We start from the raw sequence: 21,389 nt of genomic DNA, 5'->3' as shown, positions 1-21,389 counted from the left end.
TTCAATACGCATCACTGCATCTTGTATCAAAAGGTTGTCTGGTCCTCACTTAAAGTCCTGTAGATCACTTCATTACTCACTCTTTGTTTACGAGACGCCAAAACCGTTCACCGGGATGGTTAACTCTGGAGGTTCCATGAGGGTCTTCCCATCTAGGTAAATCCAACTTCAGTTTTAGTGCAACACATTTTTGGAATAGCCTACAAAACTCCTTGACTCTCAGGTGCGTTTAGGACTTTAATGGTGAATTCATTTTTAATGAGAATTTCAACTGTTTGGATTGAATGCAAATAATTGTATTTGTGGTGTTTGAAGCTGTAGTGTTGATTCTGTCATTTTTAGTTACATTTTTTTTATTGATCAATTTGAATTTGTATTGTTCTCAGGGTACCATTATTAAAATAAACGTTTTTTTTTTTTTTTTTAACTAGGCAAGTCAGTTAAGAACAAATTCTTATTTACAACTACGGCCTAGGAACAGTGGGTTAACTGCCTTGTTCATGGGCAGAACAACAGATTTTTTACCTTGTCAGCTCGGGGATTCGAACTAGCTGAAAGACATGGCCCAACGCTCTAACCACTGGGCTCCCTTTAACCCCTGGTCTCAATGGGTTCCCCTGAATAAATATAAAATCTCTTAACCCCCCTCTCTTTCTCGCTCTCTGGCCTCCCCCCTCTCTTGCTCTCTCCCTCTCAACACCTAAGATGCAACCCCTGTTCTATAAATTATGCAGGAGAGGGGCAAGACTTGTCATTATGTTATTTAGCTATGAATGTACAGTGACTTGCGACAGAGTAGAAAGTATTAAGTCCTAAAGCTGTCTGTCAACCCAGGCTATTCTGATAATGATTGAGGTGTTCCCCAGTCATTATGTCCTGTTCTATTGCATTTTTGTGACGTGTCTCCTTGTTGAATCTGTGTGACAACCACTGAATGAAATAGAACACAAGAGTGGACATTAGCATCCTAGCAACAGGACTGAAACATCTGAGATCTTGGTCAGGAAAAAAATAATTCTAAATACCAAAAAATAGGATCTCTGTGTATACATAAATTATCAGTCAAACGTGTCTTTATTTTCTACATTGTAGAGTAATAGTAAAGACATCAAAACTATGGAATCACGTAGTAACCAATAGTGTTAAACAAATCATAATATATTTGAGATTCTTTAAAGTAGCCACCCGTTGCCTTGATGACAGCTTTGCACACTCTTGGTATTCTCTCAACCAGCTTCATGAGGTAGTCACCTGGAATGCATTTCAATTAACAGTTGTGCCTTGTCAAAAGTTAATTTGTGTAATCTCTTTCCTTCTCAATGTGTTTGAGCCAATCAGTTGTGATGTGACAAGGTAGGGTTGGTATACAGAAGATAGCCCTATTTGGTGAATGACCAAGTCCATATTAAAGCAAGAACAGCTCAAATAAGCTAAATTAAATGACAGTCCGTTACTTTGACTGACTTTCATGTCTTTAATCTGGAAAATGTCATGAACTTTGCAGTGCAGTTAAAAAAATCATCAACATTTCAAGAACTTTGAAAGTTTCTTTTCAGAGCAGTCGCAAAAACCATCAAACGCTATGATGAAACTAGCTCTCATGAGGACCGCCACAGGAAAGGAAGACCCGGAGTTAACTGCACCTCGGATTGCAGCCCAAATAAATGCTTCAAGTAAACAGACGCATCGGGCCTCCCGGGTGGTGCAGTGGTTAAGGACGCTGTACTGCAGCGCCAGCTGTGCCATCAGAGTCCCTGGGTTCGCGCCCAGGCTCTGTCGTAACCGGCCGCGACCGGGAGGTCCGTGGGGCGACGCACAATTGGCCTAGCGTCGTCCGGGTTAGGGAGGGATTGGTCGGTAGGGATGTCCTTGTCTCATCGTGCACCAGCGACTCCTGTGGCGGGCCGGGCGCAGTGCGCGCTAGCCAAGGTTGCCAGGTGCATGGTGTAGCCTCCGACACATTGGTGCGGCTGGCTTCCGGGTTGGACGCGCGCTGTGTTAAGAAGCAGTACGGCTGGTTGGGTTGTGTATCGGAGGACGCATGACATTCAGCCTTCGTCTCTCCCGAGACCGTACGGGAGTTGTAGCAATGAGACAAGATAGTAGCTACAATTGGATACCACGAAATTGGGGAGAAAAAGGGGTAAAAATTCAAAAAATAAAAAAAGTAAGACGCATCAGCAGAAACTGTTCAGAGGAGACTGCGTGAATCGGGCCTTCATGGTCGAATTTCTGCATAGAAACCACAACTAAAGGACACCAGTAAGAAGAGACTTGCTTGGACCAAGAAACACAAGCAATGGACCGGTGGGAAACTTTCCTTTTGGTCTGGAGTACAAATTGGAGATTTGTTTATTTTCTTCCAACTGCCGTGTCTTAGTGGGATGCAGAGTAGGTGACCGGATGGTCTCGGCATGTGTGGTTCCCACTGTGAAGCATGGAGGAGGTGGTGTGGGGGTGCTTTGCCGGTGACACGGTCTGTGATTTATTTAGAACTCAAGGGACACTTGACCAGCATGGCTACCACAGCATTCTACAGCGATACGCCATCCCATCTGGTTTGCGCTTAGTAGGATGACCCAAAACACACATCCAGGTTCGTAAGGGCTATTTGACCAAGAAGGAGAGTGATTGAGTGCTGCATCAGATGACCTGCCCTCCACAATCACCACCCTACCTCAGCCCAATTCAGATAGTTTGGGATGAGTTGGACGGTGACGTGAAGGAAAAGCAGCCTCAAGTGCTCAGCATATGTGGGAACTCCTTCAAGACTGTTGGAAAAGCCTTCCAGATGAATCTGGTTGAGAGAATGCCAAGAGTGTGCAAAGCTGTCATCAAGGCAAGGGTGGCTACTTTGAAGAATCTCAAATATATAAAATATATTTTGAGTTTATTTCATTTTTAGAGGGACAGTGTGCACATTAATCAACGTTTCAGTAAGTGCCGGTTTTAGCCAGCCGGCTAATTTTCAACCGCAGTCCCTGGGCAGGATATTAAAAACAATTACAATATAGACAATCATTGAGTAGTGAGCACACACAGAGCAACATGGGACAAACAAGACACCGACAGAGTAACACAGAACAAAAAGCAGCAAGACAAAATTCATAAAAGTAAGTGTTTCCACACCTCACAAGCTACAGACATGGAAAGCGGCAATACACAGCTAGGGACCATGATCACAAATCTGATTGACCTTTAGCCATGTCTTCATGCATTTTGTGAAAGTGTGATATGTGGTGCAGTTATGCGTGTCTGATGGCAGTGTATTCCAGGCATGGTAAGCTCTCACAGAGAAAGCGGATTTACTAAAGGTGCTTCTCTTTAAGGGAACTATACAGTCACCTCTCATGGCAGACCTTGTGGATCTGCTGCCATATGTTTGGGTTCTCTGTTTAACAAAAATACTGAGTGGAGGGGGAGCCAGGCCATTTAGGATCTTGAATACAAGACATGTGTCTGTGTATTGCACAAGATTTTCCCAACTCAGGAGCTCATGCTTTCTGAGGATGTAACAGTGATGATGGCTATTGGGCTTCCTATCAAGCACTTTGAGAGCCTGTTTGTAGACAGACTGAATAGGTTTTAATGTTGTACAGCAAGCTTGGGCCCAACTAGTCAAGCAGTATGTTAAGTGGGGGAATATCATAGATTTGAAGTACTGTTTTGCTACCTCTGTAGTCAAACAATTTCGAATAAATCGGAAATTAGCTAGGTTGAATTTGGTTATCTGAAATACCTTTTTCACATGCTTTTTAAAAGAGGTTGTAATCAATTATAATGCCATGGTACTTAAAATCAGATACCACCTGGAGCTTCTCCCCTGACACAGACATATGGCTCAATAGCATCTGTTGCCCTCTTTGTGAAGAACATGCAAACAGTTTTTTTTTTCACATTGAGATGCAAACACGAGTCACTTGAGCCACTTTGTAACCTGGACCATTACAGTAGTGAGTCACTATGTAACCTGGACCATTACAGTAGTGAGTCACTATGTAACCTGGACCATTACAGTAGTGAGTCACCATGTAACCTGGACCATTACAGTAGTGAGTCACCATGTAACCTGGACCATTACAGTAGTGAGTCACTATGTAACCTGGACCATTACAGTAGTGAGTCACCATGTAACCTGGACCATTACAGTAGTGAGTCACTATGTAACCTGGACCATTACAGTAGTGAGTCACTATGTAACCTGGACCATTACAGTAGTGAGTCACTATGTAACCTGGACCATTACAGTAGTGAGTCACCATGTAACCTGGACCATTACAGTAGTGAGTCACTATGTAACCTGGACCATTACAGTAGTGAGTCACCATGTAACCTGGACCATTACAGTAGTGAGTCACCATGTAACCTGGACCGTTACAGTAGTGAGTCACCATGTAACCTGGACCATTACAGTAGTGAGTCACTATGTAACCTGGACCATTACAGTAGTGAGTCACCATGTAACCTGGACCATTACAGTAGTGAGTCACCATGTAACCTGGACCATTACAGTAGTGAGTCACTATGTAACCTGGACCATTACAGTAGTGAGTCACTATGTAACCTGGACCATTACAGTAGTGAGTCACTATGTAACCTGGACCATTACAGTAGTGAGTCACTTTGTAACCTGGACCATTACAGTAGTGAGTCACTATGTAACCTGGACCATTACAGTAGTGAGTCACCATGTAACCTGGACCATTACAGTAGTGAGTCACTATGTAACCTGGACCATTACAGTAGTGAGTCACTATGTAACCTGGACCATTACAGTAGTGAGTCACTATGTAACCTGGACCATTACAGTAGTGAGTCACTATGTAACCTGGACCATTACAGTAGTGAGTCACTATGTAACCTGGACCATTACAGTAGTGAGTCACTATGTAACCTGGACCATTACAGTAGTGAGTCACCATGTAACCTGGACCATTACAGTAGTGAGTCACTATGTAACCTGGACCATTACAGTAGTGAGTCACTATGTAACCTGGACCATTACAGTAGTGAGTCACTATGTAACCTGGACCATTACAGTAGTGAGTCACTATGTAACCTGGACCATTACAGTAGTGAGTCACTATGTAACCTGGACCATTACAGTAGTGAGTCACTATGTAACCTGGACCATTACAGTAGTGAGTCACTATGTAACCTGGACCATTACAGTAGTGAGTCACTATGTAACCTGGACCATTACAGTAGTGAGTCACTATGTAACCTGGACCATTACAGTAGTGAGTCACTATGTAACCTGGACCATTACAGTAGTGAGTCACTATGTAACCTGGACCATTACAGTAGTGAGTCACTATGTAACCTGGACCATTACAGTAGTGAGTCACTATGTAACCTGGACCATTACAGTAGTGAGTCACTATGTAACCTGGACCATTACAGTAGTGAGTCACTATGTAACCTGGACCATTACAGTAGTGAGTCACTATGTAACCTGGACCATTACAGTAGTGAGTCACTATGTAACCTGGACCATTACAGTAGTGAGTCACTATGTAACCTGGACCATTACAGTAGTGAGTCACTATGTAACCTGGACCATTACAGTAGTGAGTCACCATGTAACCTGGACCATTACAGTAGTGAGTCACCATGTAACCTGGACCATTACAGTAGTGAGTCACGTTGTAACCTGGACCATTACAGTAGTGAGTCACGTTGTAACCTGGACCATTACAGTAGTGAGTCACTATGTAACCTGGACCATTACAGTAGTGAGTCACTATGTAACCTGGACCATTACAGTAGTGAGTCACTGAGCCACTTTGTAACCTGGACCATTACAGTAGTGAGTCACTGAGCCACGTTGTAACCTGGACCATTACAGTAGTGAGTCACTGAGCCACTTTGTAACCTGGACCATTACAGTAGTGAGTCACTGAGCCACGTTGTAACCTGGACCATTACAGTAGTGAGTTCTTGTGCAGCTTGTTGTTTGCTCTTTCCATCCACATATATCACTATCATCTGCATACATTTGAACATCAGACCCAGTAAACTTAATACATTTGGATTTGCTTAACACTTTGGTTACATGATTCCATATGTGTTATTTCATAGTTTTGATGTCTTCACTATTATTCTACAATGTAGAAAATAGTACAAATTAAGAAAAACCCTTGAATGAGTAGGTGTGTCCAAACTTTTGACTGGTACTGTACATAAAGCTCTAATAAGTGTTATAATATTTACATCTGTCTATATAGCGCTTTATTATAAGGTGTGTGTGTGTGTAGGTTCTTCATGACAGGCTACCTGCCCCTGGGCTTTGAGTTTGGAGTGGAGCTGACCTACCCCGAGTGTGAAGGAACCTCTTCAGGCCTGCTCAACTGCTCTGCACAGGTGACACACACACACACACACACACACACACACACACACACACACACACACACACACACACACACACACACACACAGCTGCTGCTGCAGTCAGTGGGCAGATCAAAGTGGTTGGTATCCATGGAAATACAGTGCATTCTGAAAATATTCAGACCTCGACTTTTTCCTTATTTTGTTACTTTAGTCTTATTTTAAAATGGATTAAATTGCTTTTTTTCTTCACCAATCTACAAACAATACCCCATAATGACAAAGCACATGTTTTCATTTTTTTAAATGTTCGCTAATTTATATTAAAAAAAAACTGAAATACCAGCGTATTCACACCCTTTACTCAGTACGTTGTTGAAGCACCTTTTGGCAGCGATTACAGCCTCCAGTCTTCTTGGGTGTGACACTACAAGCTTGGCACACCTGTATTTGGGGAGTTTCTCCCATTCTTCTCTGCAGATCCTCTCAAGCTCTGTCAGGTTGGATCAGGAGCGTCGCTGCACAGCTATTTTCAGGTCTCTCCAGAGATGTTTGATCAGGTTCAAGTCCCGGGCTCTGGCTGGGCTGCTCAAGGACGTTGAGACTTGTCCCGAAGCCACTTTTGCGTTGTCTTGGCTGTGTGCTTAGGGTCGTGGTCCTGTTGGAAGGTGACCCTTCGCCCCAGTCTGAGGTCCTGAGCGCTCAGGAGAAGGTTTTCATCAAGGATATCTCTGTATTTTGCTCTGTTCCTCTTTTCCTCAATCCTGAATAGTCTCCCAGTCCCTGCTGCTGAAAGACATTCCCAATGCATGATGCTGATTTTTTTTTTTCTTCTCATTGTGTCTCATCGCATCTCATCTTTTTAAGTGGGAGAACTTGCACAATTGGTGGCTGACTAAATACGTTTTTTTGCCCCTGTGTGTGTGTGTGTGACGCTATGACACCGTCATGAAGCATTATGACCATATCGTGTCACTTTACATGGACAAGCTAGCTAGCTGGGTCATCTTGTTATCTATGCTGGTTGTTAGCTTGTGTATAACTGTGTAAGGGACACTTCAAGTTTTATGGATGATATTTACAGAGTTGGGTGAACTCCATTCCTGACAGGCTTGATCAGATTCAATAACTGCCTCAGAGGCTGATATGTAAAAGTGAGGCCTTTTTTATAGGCTGTCTGCAAGGAGCCTTTCTATATGAAACGTCATACAAGGCAGCATCCTGACATCAGCCTCCGAGGCTGCTATTGAATCTGAATTAGTCTGTCAGTAATAGAGCTCATCCCCTGGATCTGATATGCATCTGCCTATAAAGCACTTTGACATCGCATTTTATCGGTCACTTAAACATATTTTGCAGATGCTATCAGAGGTGCAGGGAAATGCGTATGTTTCCTTTTGGCTCCAACAGTGCAGTAATACCAAACAATACAAAACGATACACACGAATCCCCCAAATAAAGATGGCGAGCTTGGTTCGGGTAGTTCCTATTGAGTTTGTATTAACTCAATATTAGACAAATATTATATTATTAAACAAATTTAATCACGATCTTTCCTGCAGCTCTGAATTCCGAAACATATCGCTTTCGGTCCCTCGCTCTGTCGCTTTCTCTCGCTCTGTCGCTTTCTCGCTCTCTGTCTCGCTCTCTGTCTCGCTCTCTGTCTCGCTCTCTGTCTCGCTCTCTGTCTCGTGCGCGCTCGCTCTCGCTCTCTGTCTCGTGCGCGCTCTCTCTCGCTCTCTGTACCTCCTTTCAATTCAAATTCGAAAGGCTTTATTGGCATGGATAGTGTTACCACATTGCCAAAGCGTTTACATATAGACATGTATCAAATCAATGATGACGGATGGATGCTAATAGTAAGAAAAATAATACTAAGTGAGTAGTAACAATTTAACCCTACAGTAAGACATGAATGAGGACAATGATGAAATGGACACGGGTAGCATTGGTCTGGTTGGTTGTTCCACTGGCTGTCCCTACGGGTGTGGCAGGAAGCTACATATTTTGCACAAAGGTGTTTTTCTCCAAATACATATTTTTTCCTAGTCTGTTTTTAGTTTCAACATTTTTGTAGTTGAACATTTTAGCAAAGAAAATTGCCTGTAAGTCTGCATAGTTCTGTCATTGTAGGAGAAAGTACATCTCTGTCAGGACCTCTCTGAGGGTTAGATCTGTCTGTAACGGATGGTTTCTATGGCCAGGTTGTCCTCTCTGGGTTGTTAGATCTGTCTGTAACGGATGGTTTCTATGGCCAGGCTGTCCTCTGTGTTGTTAGATCTTTCTGTGACGGTTTCTATGGCCAGGTTGTCCTCTCTGGGTTGTTAGATCTTTCTGTGATGGTTTCTATGGCCAGGTTGTCCTCTCTGGGTTGTTAGATCTGTCTGTAACGGATGGTTTCTATGGCCAGGCTGTCTGTGACGGACGGTTTCTATGGCCAGGCTGTCTGTGACGGACGGTTTCTATGGCCAGGCTGTCTGTGACGGACGGTTTCTATGGCCAGGTTGTGCTCAATGAGTCTGTACATTTTGTCATTGTTTCTCTGTTTTCTATCAGTCACAGTGGTCAGATAGTCTGCCACCATGTACTGTCTGTTTAGAGACTAATAGCATTGAATGTTACTTCATTTTTTTTTTGTGGTGTCTTTCCAATAGGTGATATTTGAGTGCTGTCCTGTGGCTTTGTTGGATTGGTAGCGGTTAGTGAACTAAGCCTCAGAACCAGATGACTCTTCTCTATGGTCACCTCTTGACATTTGAGGACTTTCAATGGTAGGAGTGGGGGTCAGTAGTTTAAAGATTATACAATTTGGTGGCTCTTTTTTTGGATATTAAGGGAATTGTCATTCTACTCTGCATACGTTTGTTTGGATTTTTTTTCTGTCCTCCGAGGAAGCTCTTGCAGGGTTTCATTTGGGTGTTTGTCCCGTTTGTCATTCTTGCTTCGTAAGTGGACCCCACATTTCACTGCCGTATAGTGGACCCCACACTTGCCATATAGTGGACCCCACACTTGCCATATAGTGGACCCCACACTTGCCATATAGTGGACCCCACACTTGCCATATAGTGGACCCCACATTTGCCATATAGTGGACCCCACATTTGCCATATAGTGGACCCCACATTTGCCATATAGTGGACCCCACATTTGCCATATAGTGGACCCCACACTTCACTGCCGTATATCGGACCACACACTTCACTGCGTATAGATGACCCCACACTTCACTGCCGTATAGATGACCCCACACTTCACTGCCGTATAGCGGACCCCACACTTCACTGCCGTATAGCGGACCCCACACTTCACTGCCGTATAGCGGACCCCACACTTCACTGCCGTATAGCGGACCCCACACTTCACTGCCGTATAGCGGACCCCACACTTCACTGCCGTATAGCGGACCCCACACTTCACTGCCGTATAGTGCTATTGGTGCTATTATTGATTTAGAATATTATGAGCCAGATCCTAATTTGTGCATCTAGTTTAATACATTTTGTTTAATGGCATAGAAAGCCCTGCTTGCTTTGTCTTTCAGTTCATTCACGGCTAGATTGACACTCCCTGTGGCGCCGCAGGTTGACGTTCCCGGTGGCGCCGCAGGTTGACGTTCCCGGTGGCGCCGCAGGTTGACGTTCCCGGTGGCGCCGCAAGGTTGACGCTCCCGGTGGCGCCGCAAGGTTGACGCTCCCGGTGGCGCCGCAAGGTTGACGCTCCCGGTGGCGCCGCAAGGTTGACGCTCCCGGTGGCGCCGCAAGGTTGACGCTCCCGGTGGCGCCGCAAGGTTGACGCTCCCGGTGGCGCCGCAAGGTTGACGCTCCCGGTGGCGCCGCTAGGTTGACGCTCCCGGTGGCGCCGCTAGGTTGACGCTCCCGGTGGCGCCGCTAGGTTGACGCTCCCGGTGGCGCCGCTAGGTTGACGCTCCCGGTGGCGCCGCTAGGTTGACGCTCCCGGTGGCGCCGCAGGTTTTGTCCCGTTATGCGTACGTGTGTTCTATATCAGTTTCCCTGATATCTGGACCTTGTTCTGGAACGTCAGAATGTTTGTCTCGTTGAGATTTGACCGTCCGGGTCCAGGTCTGACAGAACTATTAGCAGATGATCTAATGGTTGTTGTAACCGTCTTTTGTGTGGGACAGCAGCACCAGGTCATCTGACTACAGGAAGCGGGTGTGTCGTTAAGAGTGAGATCGGGCGCTGTTGATTGCTCAAGTGTTTTCTTGCCATTTCATTTATATTAAATAGACTTGAGCTGAATTTGTTCCCGCTGTTTTACTCCTCACCCTTGGGAAAATAAATCTTATGTTCATCATGTTGACTGCATTTATTATTAGTGTACATTGATTTGATTATATGTTTTTCCTCCCATTCCACTTTTTAAATTTAATTTCAGTAAAAAGAGTTCATGTCAAATTTAATCATAACCTTTTTGGAAGTCTACAAAGAATGAGAATATATATTTTTTTTTTACGTGTTTATCAATTATGGTGTGTAAGAAGTAAATATGTTTTGATAATTTGGTATACAATTGGACTTTTTCTCAGGATGTTGTGTTCACTCAGAACGTGCAGTGATCTGCTGTTCATGATGGTGCTGAATATTTCCCCCCAGGTTGCTGTTGACACATGCCACGATAATTGTTTGGGTCAAATTTGTATTTTTTTAAATTACATTTTTAATGTAAAATTGGTATTATTAGTCCCTGGTTCCAGATGTCAGGGAAATAGCCTATACCCAACACTGTTAAACAGTTTTAAGTAGGGCAGTGTTACATTTGGTGCGCTCCACAGTTTGGGATCTACTGGTGTAGAGGGCCACTTCCCCCGACAGGTGTTTGGTATCATTTTCACTATCTGTCAAGGAAAGATAATTGATAATTCACTTTCTGTCTCGCTCTCTCTCTATATATACACGCACAGGTGTTTGGTATCATGTTCACTATCTGCCAGGGGAAGATCATAGATAACTACGGGACGCTGGCAGGAAACATCTTCCTCTGCGTCTTCCTCTTCATTGGATCGGTCCTCACAGGTAAAGACCTTTTTCTGATGATGGTGGTGGTCTAAAGTAGTGCACTACATAGGGAATAGGGTGCCATAGGGCTCTGGTCTAAAGTAGTGCACTATGTAGGGAATAGGGTGCAATAGGGCTCTGGTCTAAAGTAGTGCACTACATAGGGAATAGGGTGCCATAGGGCTCTGGTCTATAGTAGTGCACTAAATAGGGAATAGGGCTCTGGTCTAAAGTAGTGCACTACATAGGGAATAGGGTGCCATAGGGCTCTGATCTATAGTAGTGCACTACATAGGGAATATGGCTCTGGTCTAAAGTAGTGCACTACATAGGGAATAGGGCTCTGGTCTAAAGTAGTGCACTACATAGGGAATAGGGCTCTGGTCTAAAGTAGTGCACTATGTAGGGAATAGGGCTCTGGTCTAAAGTAGTGCTCTAAATAGGGAATAGGGCTCTGGTCTAAAGTAGTGCACTACATAGGGAATAGGGTGCCATAGGGCTCTGGTCTAAAGTAGTGCACTACATAGGGAATAGGGCTCTGGTCTATAGTAGTGCACTATGTAGGGAATAGGGTGCCATAGGGCTCTGGTCTAAAGTAGTGCACTACATAGGGAATAGGGCTCTGGTCTATAGTAGTGCACTATGTAGGGAATAGGGTGCCATAGGGCTCTGGTCTAAAGTAGTGCACTACATAGGGAATAGGGCTCTGGTCTATAGTAGTGCACTATGTAGGGAATAGGGCTCTGGTCTAAAGTAGTGCACTACATAGGGAATAGGGCTCTGGTCTATAGTAGTGCACTACGTAGGGAATAGGGCTCTGGTCTATAGTAGTGCACTACATAGGGAATAGGGCTCTAGTCTATAGTAGTGCACTACATAGGGAATAGGGCTCTGGTCTAAAGTAGTGCACTACATAGGGAATAGGGTGCCATAGGGCTCTGGTCTAAAGTAGTGCACTACATAGGGAATAGGGCTCTGGTCTATAGTAGTGCACTATGTAGGGAATAGGGTGCCATAGGGCTCTGGTCTAAAGTAGAGCACTACATAGGGAATAGGGCTCTGGTCTATAGTAGTGCACTATGTAGGGAATAGGGTGCCATAGGGCTCTGGTCTAAAGTAGTGCACTACATAGGGAATAGGGCTCTGGTCTATAGTAGTGCACTATGTAGGGAATAGGGTGCCATAGGGCTCTGGTCTAAAGTAGTGCACTACATAGGGAATAGGGCTCTGGTCTATAGTAGTGCACTATGTAGGGAATAGGGTGCCATAGGGCTCTGGTCTAAAGTAGCAAAAAACCAAAACGTGTCCCCAGTGGGGGCCCCAGGACCCAGTTTGAGAAACACTGCGCTAGATTATTATGTTAACGATGTGAAGGGTTAAAGATCAGTCCAGAGGGGCAGTATTTAGGGGAGAACTATAAATCAATTGAAGTAATAAATCAATGAGCCCTAAACTCCTCTTGAAAGTACATACTGGTTGTTGTTGGCCAGGGCTAAAGTCCCAAGTTAATTTATGTTAATGATTTATTGTATGACTGGGAAGGGTTAAGGGTCAGCAACAGAGCGTTACTGCATGGGCAGTATTTATGGTAAACTATAGTTAAATTAAACATCGGCAACTCATGACCACCAATTATTTACAATCTGAGCCATAGTATAGATAATGAACTAGGTCATGTTGTAATATTAACAAAGTTATAAATCTCTGTTATGAATTAGTCCTTCCAGCTTTTTTATTGAAGGATTTATGTATTGTGCGCATCGTCGTATGGTGTAATTTTTTTTTGTATTGAGTGCCCTCTAGTGGAAGCTGTACCTTACTGTCTTTGCTATAGGGAATATTCTTTCATGCTATTTGACAAGCAACACAGTGAAACAAATGATGTATTTACCTGATCCACTTATCAAACTCCTCTCCTCGAGAGCGGAGTCTGGGTTTTCACTCCACAGATTGGTTAGGAACTCCCACCCTCACCTGGTTGTCTAGGTCTTAATTGATTTAGTTAGGAACTCCCACACTCACCTGGTTGTCTGGGTCTTAGTTGATTTAGTTAGGAACTCCCACACTCACCTGGTTGTCTAGGTCTTAATTGATTTAGTTAGGAACTCCCACACTCACCTGGTTGTCTGGGTCTTAATTGGACACCACTGACCTGAACCGTAAAAAACCTGATCATGGAATTGTATAGAGGGATCTGCTGAAAGGTCATGTGTTGCAGGCATCAACATGGCTGGCACACACCTCACTAGTCTTACGTAAACCCTAAACATGCATGTCCGCTTTTTAAGAAATGTCTTTCTCTCTCCAGGCTTCATCAAGTCAGACCTGCAGAGACAGAAGGCCAACCAGTTAGCCAAGGCAGCTGTAAGTGTGGGGGGCTGGCTGAGGGGGGAAGTGTGTGTTAAATGCGTTTCTGTGTAGCTATGCATGTCTGGTGCAGTCTGCTCCGAAAGTCACCTTACAGTATTTTGCTGTTGCTCCTAGAATTACTTGTCTCATGCTGAGTTGCATGTCTGTCTGTCTAATGTTCTGTGTGTCTGTCTAATGTTCTCTCTGTGTGTCTGTCTGTCTAATGTTCTCTCTGTGTGTCTGTCTGTCTAATGTTCTCTCTGTGTGTCTGTCTGTCTAATGTTCTCTCTGTGTGTCTGTCTGTCTAATGTTCTCTCTGTGTGTCTGTCTAATGTTCTCTCTGTGTGTGTGTGTCTGTTTAATGTTCTCTCTGTGTGTGTGTCTGTCTAATGTTCTCTCTGTGTGTGTGTCTGTCTAATGTTCTCTCTGTGTGTCTGTCTGTCTAATGTTCTCTCTGTGTGTCTGTCTGTCTAATGTTCTCTCTGTGTGTCTGTCTGTCTAATGTTCTCTCTGTGTGTGTGTCTGTTTAATGTTCTCTCTGTGTGTGTGTCTGTCTAATGTTCTCTCTGTGTCTGTCTGTCTAATGTTCTCTCTGTGTCTGTCTGTCTAATGTTCTCTCTGTGTGTCTGTCTGTCTAATGTTCTCTCTGTGTGTCTGTCTGTCTAATGTTCTCTCTGTGTGTCTGTCTGTCTAATGTTCTCTCTGTGTGTCTGTCTGTCTAATGTTCTCTGTCTGTCTGTCTGTCTGTCTGTCTAATGTTCTCTCTGTGTGTCTGTCTGTCTAATGTTCTCTCTGTGTGTCTGTCTGTCTAATGTTCTCTCTGTGTGTCTGTCTGTCTAATGTTCTCTCTGTGTGTGTGTCTGTCTGTCTAATGTTCTCTCTGTGTGTGTGTCTGTCTGTCTAATGTTCTCTCTGTGTGTGTGTCTGTCTGTCTAATGTTCTCTCTGTGTGTGTGTCTGTCTGTCTAATGTTCTCTCTGTGTGTGTGTCTGTCTGTCTAATGTTCTCTCTGTGTGTGTGTCTGTCTGTCTAATGTTCTCTCTGTGTGTGTCTGTCTGTCTAATGTTCTCTCTGTGTGTGTCTGTCTGTCTAATGTTCTCTCTGTGTGTGTCTGTCTGTCTAATGTTCTCTCTCTGTGTGTGTCTGTCTGTCTAATGTTCTCTCTCTGTGTGTGTCTGTCTAATGTGTCTCTCTCTCTCTCTCTCTCTCTGTGTGTCTGTCTGTCTAATGTTCTCTCTCTCTCTCTCTCTCTCTGTGTCTGTCTGTCTAATGTTCTCTCTCTCTCTGTGTGTGTCTGTCTGTCTAATGTTCTCTCTCTCTCTCTGTGTCTGTCTGTCTAATGTTCTCTCTCTCTCTCTCTCTGTGTCTGTCTGTCTAATGTTCTCTCTCTCTCTCTGTGTGTCTGTCTGTCTAATGTTCTCTCTCTCTCTCTGTGTGTCTGTTAATAACCCCTTACTATCTCTATCGGGCACGTTTTTTCCAGTAAGTCAGAAGTCGTCCAATTTGACCACTTTGATAGATGTTTTGACCTCAATAGGACAACCTGATCAGATCAGGTCGCTCTCAGACAACTTAGTAACTCCATGTTCCATTTATTGAGAGCAGTAACTCCCCTCAATTGAAAATAACTTCTGAAGTTTTGTTAATGTATGTTTGTTTTGGTAACACTTGACAAAATATAACACGGTTATAACAGCTGACCTAACTGTTGTAACATGTCGTAACACTGTCATGACATATATTTAAACCTATTGTGACACAGTTCATTCCAAAAGTATTCAGACCCCTTGACTTTTTCCACATTTTGTTACTTTAAATCGTTATTCTAAAATTGATGAAATAGTTATTTTTTTAAATCAATTTACCCATAATGACAAAGCAATAACAGGTTTGCAGAATTTTCTTTACAAAAACGGAAATATCACATTTACAGCAGCGATGACAGCCTTGAGTTTTCTTGGGTGTGATGCTACAAGCTTGGCACACCTGTATTTGGGGAGTTTCTCCCATTTTCTTCTCTGCAGATCCTCTCAAGATCTGTCAGGTTGGATGAGGAGCGTCGCTGCACAGCTATTTTCAGGTCTCTCCAGAGATGTTGATTGGGTTCAAGTTCGGGCTCTGGCTGGGCCACTCAAGGACATTCAGAGACTTGTCCCGAAGCCACTCCTGCTTTGTCTTAGCTGTGTGCTTGGCATTGTTGTCCTGTTGGAAGGTGAACTTATCAATTTTAGAATAAGGCTGTAACAAAATGTAAAAAAAGAGAAGGGGCCTGAATGCTTTCAGAATGTATATTGCTTTATTTTATGGCTGGTTATGACAAAACCCACAAAACCTTCCCCACAAAACCTTCCCCACAAAACCTTCCACACAGAACCTTCCACACAAGGCAGAACCTTCCACACAAGGCAGAACCTTCCATTACACCATAGTCTACTCTTCAACAGCATGTTTATGTTACATAACATTTTCTGAAATTGACCATATTAAATGCTCATTATTGAGCACACATTGATGTCAGACATGCATCTATCCCAATGTTCTGTTGCTGATGTCTGGGATGAATGCAGGAGCAGGACAAGACATTCTCTTTGACTCATGACTGATATAAGGACATGTACGTGATAGGCCAATCTGGCTTATATCGTTATAATGCTTCTTGACAGTGTCAAGGGGCGGCAGGGTAGCCTAGTGGTTAGAGCGTTGGACTAGTAACCAAAAGGTTGCAAGTTCAAATCCCCGAGCTGACAACCCACTAGGCCGTCATTGAAAATAAGAATTTGTTCTTAACTGCCTTGCCTAGTTAAATAAAGGTTATTTATTTAGTCCAAATAAAGTGACACAAGATGGTCATAATGCTTCAGTGTGTTTTCTACAGTTGTATTTCAAATATGATAAACAAAAACATGACTAAAGTATTCATTACAACAACAACAACAACAACGTGTGTGTATATAAGAAACAAACTTTCAAACAAAAGGAAACTTCTTGGCAGGAAACAAATGATTTGATTTAAATCAACAATGTCATTCTGTATTATAATGTGTCGTGTTGGAACCCCTGTTGCTTTTGCAACAGCTAATGAGGATCCTAATAAAATACCAAATATGTAAGCAGCCTTAAAATAACACAATATATGTCAGAACAACTATAAATATATGGGTCCTGACAGGGGTTATGACAGGGGTTATGTCAGCTGTTATGTCATGATTATGTCAGCTGTTATGTCAGCTGTTATGTCATGATTATGACAGGGGTCCTGACAGGGGTTATGACAGGGGTTATGTCAGGGGTTATGTCAGCTGTTATGTCATGATTATGTCAGCTGTTATGTCAGCTGTTATGTCATGATTATGACAGGGGTTATGACAGGGTTATGTCAGCTGTTATGTCATGATTATGTCAGCTGTTATGTCAGCTGTTATGTCATGATTATGACAGGGGTTATGACAGGGTTATGTCAGCTGTTATGACAGGGGTTATGTCAGCTGTTATGTCATGATTATGATCGTGTCGTTAACGTGTTATGACACAAGTGTCAAGTAACGTCGTACATGGATGCTTGTTATTGTCATTATTGTTTTGTTTTTTTCCCCCTGAGAAGTAACATTTTTTGGGGGGGGCAAAGTTTTCTTCCCGACAACGATGATAACATGATAGTACTTCCATTAACCCCTGATGTGAATTAAAAAAAACAGACTCTGTTCCAGGCGGATGGAGAGCTCTCTGGTCAGCAGCAGGACTACGGGGCCACGGCTCTAATCAACAAGCCAGACTGCTCTTCTGCTTCTCTTCAGGCTTGATCACTAACCCCATATACCCTATAACCCCTACACTCTTAGCTCGAACATCAGACGGGCCAAGGTAGGGGCACAGCCAACCAATAATCACCACACGCTTCCCTGTCATTCTTCTCTTAGGAGTGAATCCTAACTTTCCGCTTTTCCCATTCGACATCAGTGCATGACCAAGTTTTAAGTTAGGATTCACTCTCCTGTACACCTTTCGCTTTTAACCAGGAACTTCCTGGAAGCTTTGTAGTGCAAAAAAAAAAAAAAATTTCATTTTTTTTCTCTCCCATTGGCTAAAAATGGACTTTTGATGATCTAAGTGCTAGGAAGTTTTTTTGGGGGAAATTAAAAACGTAACCCTCAACCCCTCATCTCAATCCCGCTGTTCCATTTTCACTTCCTTCTAAACCTCTCCACGCTCCAGATTACATGATTAGACACGAGTTATTTTCACCTACAGTATGTTGAATAAGATGTATGGGATAATCTTTTAACCCTTTAACCTTGTGTTGTGCCTAGTACCTGTATATGTGTGTATTTATATAGCGTTATGTTTTTTGTTCTTTTAGTTATCTGTTGTGTTGCTATGGATACTCAAACAGTTGGTCTGCTTGTATTTCAGACTAATACTGTTTTGCATCAGGATTTTTTAAAATTCTGTTAACTTCTCCAAATTCCCAGATTTCCAGAAATCCTGGTTGTAAAGATGCCTAGGAATCAGAAGGGAATAAGCAGAGAATCCTCCAGCTGAGATCTCTGGAAAACCTGGGGATTCTGGGAAAGTTATTAGAATTTTGCAACCTTAATCAGAATAGTCTTTAGTTGGACTGTGATTGGTGGATTTGTTTTTGATTGACAGGTCCCGTCAGACCCAGAGGATGGGAACATCTCTGCCCCCGCAGTCCTCGACGAAACCAGGTTCTAGAGACGGATGATCTGCTGCACACACACACACACACAGTAAATCACCAGTTTATGACCACTTCCATTTAATACAGGCAGTCCATCTTTTTTTCACTAATTGGTCTTTTGACCAATCAGATCAGCTCTGAAAAAGATCTGACATGATTGGTCAAAAGACCAATTAGTGAGGAAAAAACAAATCAATTGGGCTGCCTGTGGAAACGCAGCCTAAGTCTTCCACACAGCCTAACTGTACAAATACCATTTCTTTATTATTTATAGAGAAATGTGTGTATGTATGTATGTACACACACACACACACACACACAGTGGCTTGGCTTAAAGTATTCAGACCCCTTTGTCCACATTTTGTTGCGTTACAGCCTGCATTTAAAATGGATTACATTTGGATTTTTGGTCATAATGTCAGAGTTGAAATGCAGTGCCAGTCAAACGTTTGGACATTCAACAGGGTTTTCTTTATTTTTACTATTTTCTACATTGTAGAATAATAGTGAAGACATCAAAACTAAGAAATAACACTTATGGAATCATGTAGTGACCAAAGAAGTGTTCAACAAATCTAAATATATTTGAGATTCTTCAAAGCAGCCACGCTTTGCCTTGATGACTGCTTTGCACACTCTTGGCATTCTCTCAACCAGCTTCATGAGGAATGCTTTTTCAACCGTCTTGAAGTAGTTCCCACATATGCTGAGCACTTGTTTACAGCAATTCCTTCACTCTGCAGTCCGACTCATCCAAACCACCTCAATTGGATTGCTGTCGGGTGATTTGTGGAGGCCAGGCCATCTGATGCAGCACTCCATCACTCTCAAATAGCGCTTACACAGGCTGGGGGTTTGTTTTGGATCATTGTCCTGTTGAAAAACAAATGATAGTCCCACAAAGTGCAGACCAGATGGAATGATGTATCGCTGCAGAATGCTGTGGCAGCCATGCTGATTTAAGTGTGCCTTTTTAATTTTAAATATATCACTGACAGTGTCACCAGCAAAGCACCGTCACGCCATAACACCTCCTCCTCCATGCTTCACAGTGGGAAATACACATGTGGAGATCATCCGTTCACCTACTCTGCGTCTCACAAAGACACGGCGGTTGGAACCAAAAATCAGACCAAAGGACAGTTTTCCACCGGTCTAATGGCCGTTGCTCGTGTTTCTTGGCCCAAGCAAGTCTCCTCGTCTTATTGGTGTCCTTTAGTTGTGGTTTCTTTGCATGAATCAGGCCTTCATGGTCGAATTGCTGCAGTGTCCTCTGAACAGTTGATGGTGAGATGTCTCTTAAACTCTAAAGCATTTATTTGGGCTGCAATTTCTGAGGCTAGTAACTCTAATGAACATTTATCCTTTGCAGCAGAGGTAACTCTGGGTCTCCCTTTCCTGTGGCGGTCCTCATGAGAGCCAGTTTATCATAGTGCTTGATGGTTTTTCCAACTGCACTTGAAACTGTCAACATTATAAAATAATTCCGTATTGACTTGCCTTCAAAGGAATGGACTGCCGTTTCTCTTTACTTATTTGAGCTGTTCTTGACATAATATGGATTTGGTCTTTTACCAAATAGGGCTATCTCCTTTCCTTGTCATAATATAACTGATTGGTTCAAATGCATTAAGAAGGAAAGAAATTCCACATTAACTTTAAAAAATTCACACCTGTTAATTGAAATGCATTCCAGGTGACTACCTCAAAGCTGGTTGAGAGAATGCCAAGAGTGTGCAAAGCTGTCATCAAGGCAAAGGGTGGCTACTTTGAAGAATCTCAGATTTAAAATATATTTAGATTTTAACAATTTTTTAATTTTTTTTTGGTTACTACATGATTCCATATGTGTTATTTCTTAGTTTTGATGTCTTCTATTATTCTACAATGTAGACCATAGCAAAAATAAAGAGAACCCCTTCAATGAGTAGGTGTTTCCAACCTTCTGACTGGTACCTATGTGTTTTTTAGCGACAAAGTACATATTTTTCTCTTTTCAAGGTTTCTGTTGCATTGAAGTATTACTAAAACTATCCTAAAGACAAACACTTTTCAAGATGTATCCATTGAGCTTTTTGTTTTTGCTGTTCTTAGTCTTTAATTTAAAAAAAAGTGAATCTCTCCTTGGAGAAATGTTTTTACAAATGCTGATTGCTTGTAAAAATATAAATTTATATATATCTCGACATAATAAAATAATTATTTTTCTAAGGTGCATTATTGTTAAGTTAATGAATGGTAGTGTTGAGTTTTATTTTTTTAAACAAATCTGTTACTATAAAAGTAACACAAATAACTGATTTATAGTTGTGTATAACAGTTGTTGAGTAACATGCAGTATTTATTTACCTGTTGAGTAGATGTGACATGTCTGACCCTTTATTTTGTCATAACGATTGGTTTCCTAAAGTATTTGAGAGCCTTCAATGTTGAATCTGTAAGATACGTCTTTATCATCACACCCTGCAGGAGTAACATGCCTGCTGCCAGACAGGCCGTTTACGGACCGCATATGTACCTCATGAACACTAGGTGGCGACATTGTAATTCTGTGATCTAATAGTAAAAAATAAAATCTCCGGGGACTGATGATGGTGAAATCGCATCACTAACATTCTATATTAGGTAAGGCAAGGAGGGTTGCTAGACATCTTCCTCCGCAGTACCGTGACGGTAGACATGCAGTAGGTTTGGATTCGGGTGTTGCTAAGAACACATCTGATTTTGTCTTTCTGTGCAGTGGTGTATTTTGGTTGAGTCCAGCTGCCTCAGGACTGATTCACACACGCCCCATCTCCCACACCCCTCATCCACCCCCCTCCCTCCCTGATCCACCCCCCTCCCTACCTGATCCAGCCCCATCCCACACCCCTCCCTCCCTGATCCAGCCCCATCCCACACCCCTCCCTCCATGATCAAGCACCTCCCTGATCCAGCCCCCTCCCTCCATGATCAAGCACCTCCCTGATCCAGCCCCTCCCTCCCGGATCC

General features: G+C 43.0%; 1 protein-coding gene across 4 annotated transcripts in view; it reads left to right on the top strand.

Moving 5' to 3' along the window:
• The window catches only part of LOC139407423 (choline/ethanolamine transporter flvcr2b-like), a 57,007-nt gene extending 36,197 nt beyond the window's left edge, over positions 1-20,810 (top strand). Inside the window, exons 7-11 of one of the 4 annotated variants that reach the window (XR_011634100.1) lie at positions 6,258-6,363; positions 11,258-11,369; positions 13,660-13,715; positions 17,407-17,560; positions 18,347-20,810. Coding sequence is in view for 2 of the 4 variants with exons in the window: in XM_071151190.1 (XP_071007291.1) it covers positions 6,258-6,363; positions 11,258-11,369; positions 13,660-13,715; positions 17,395-17,499 (379 nt within the window). In the remaining 2 variants the exon portion in view is untranslated. Of the gene's footprint in view, positions 1-6,257; positions 6,364-11,257; positions 11,370-13,659; positions 13,716-17,394; positions 17,698-18,346 lie in introns of those variants that run through there. The other 3 variants (XR_011634099.1, XM_071151191.1, XM_071151190.1) reach the window with 3 other exon arrangements.
• Positions 20,811-21,389: the final 579 nt, after the last annotated feature.

This window comes from Oncorhynchus clarkii, chromosome 4, assembly GCF_045791955.1.
Source record: "Oncorhynchus clarkii lewisi isolate Uvic-CL-2024 chromosome 4, UVic_Ocla_1.0, whole genome shotgun sequence".
In the NCBI taxonomy this organism is placed as follows: Eukaryota; Metazoa; Chordata; class Actinopteri; order Salmoniformes; family Salmonidae; genus Oncorhynchus; species Oncorhynchus clarkii.
Note: the sequence above shows the minus strand (reverse complement) of the source record. Positions and strands in the feature narration are given on the sequence as shown.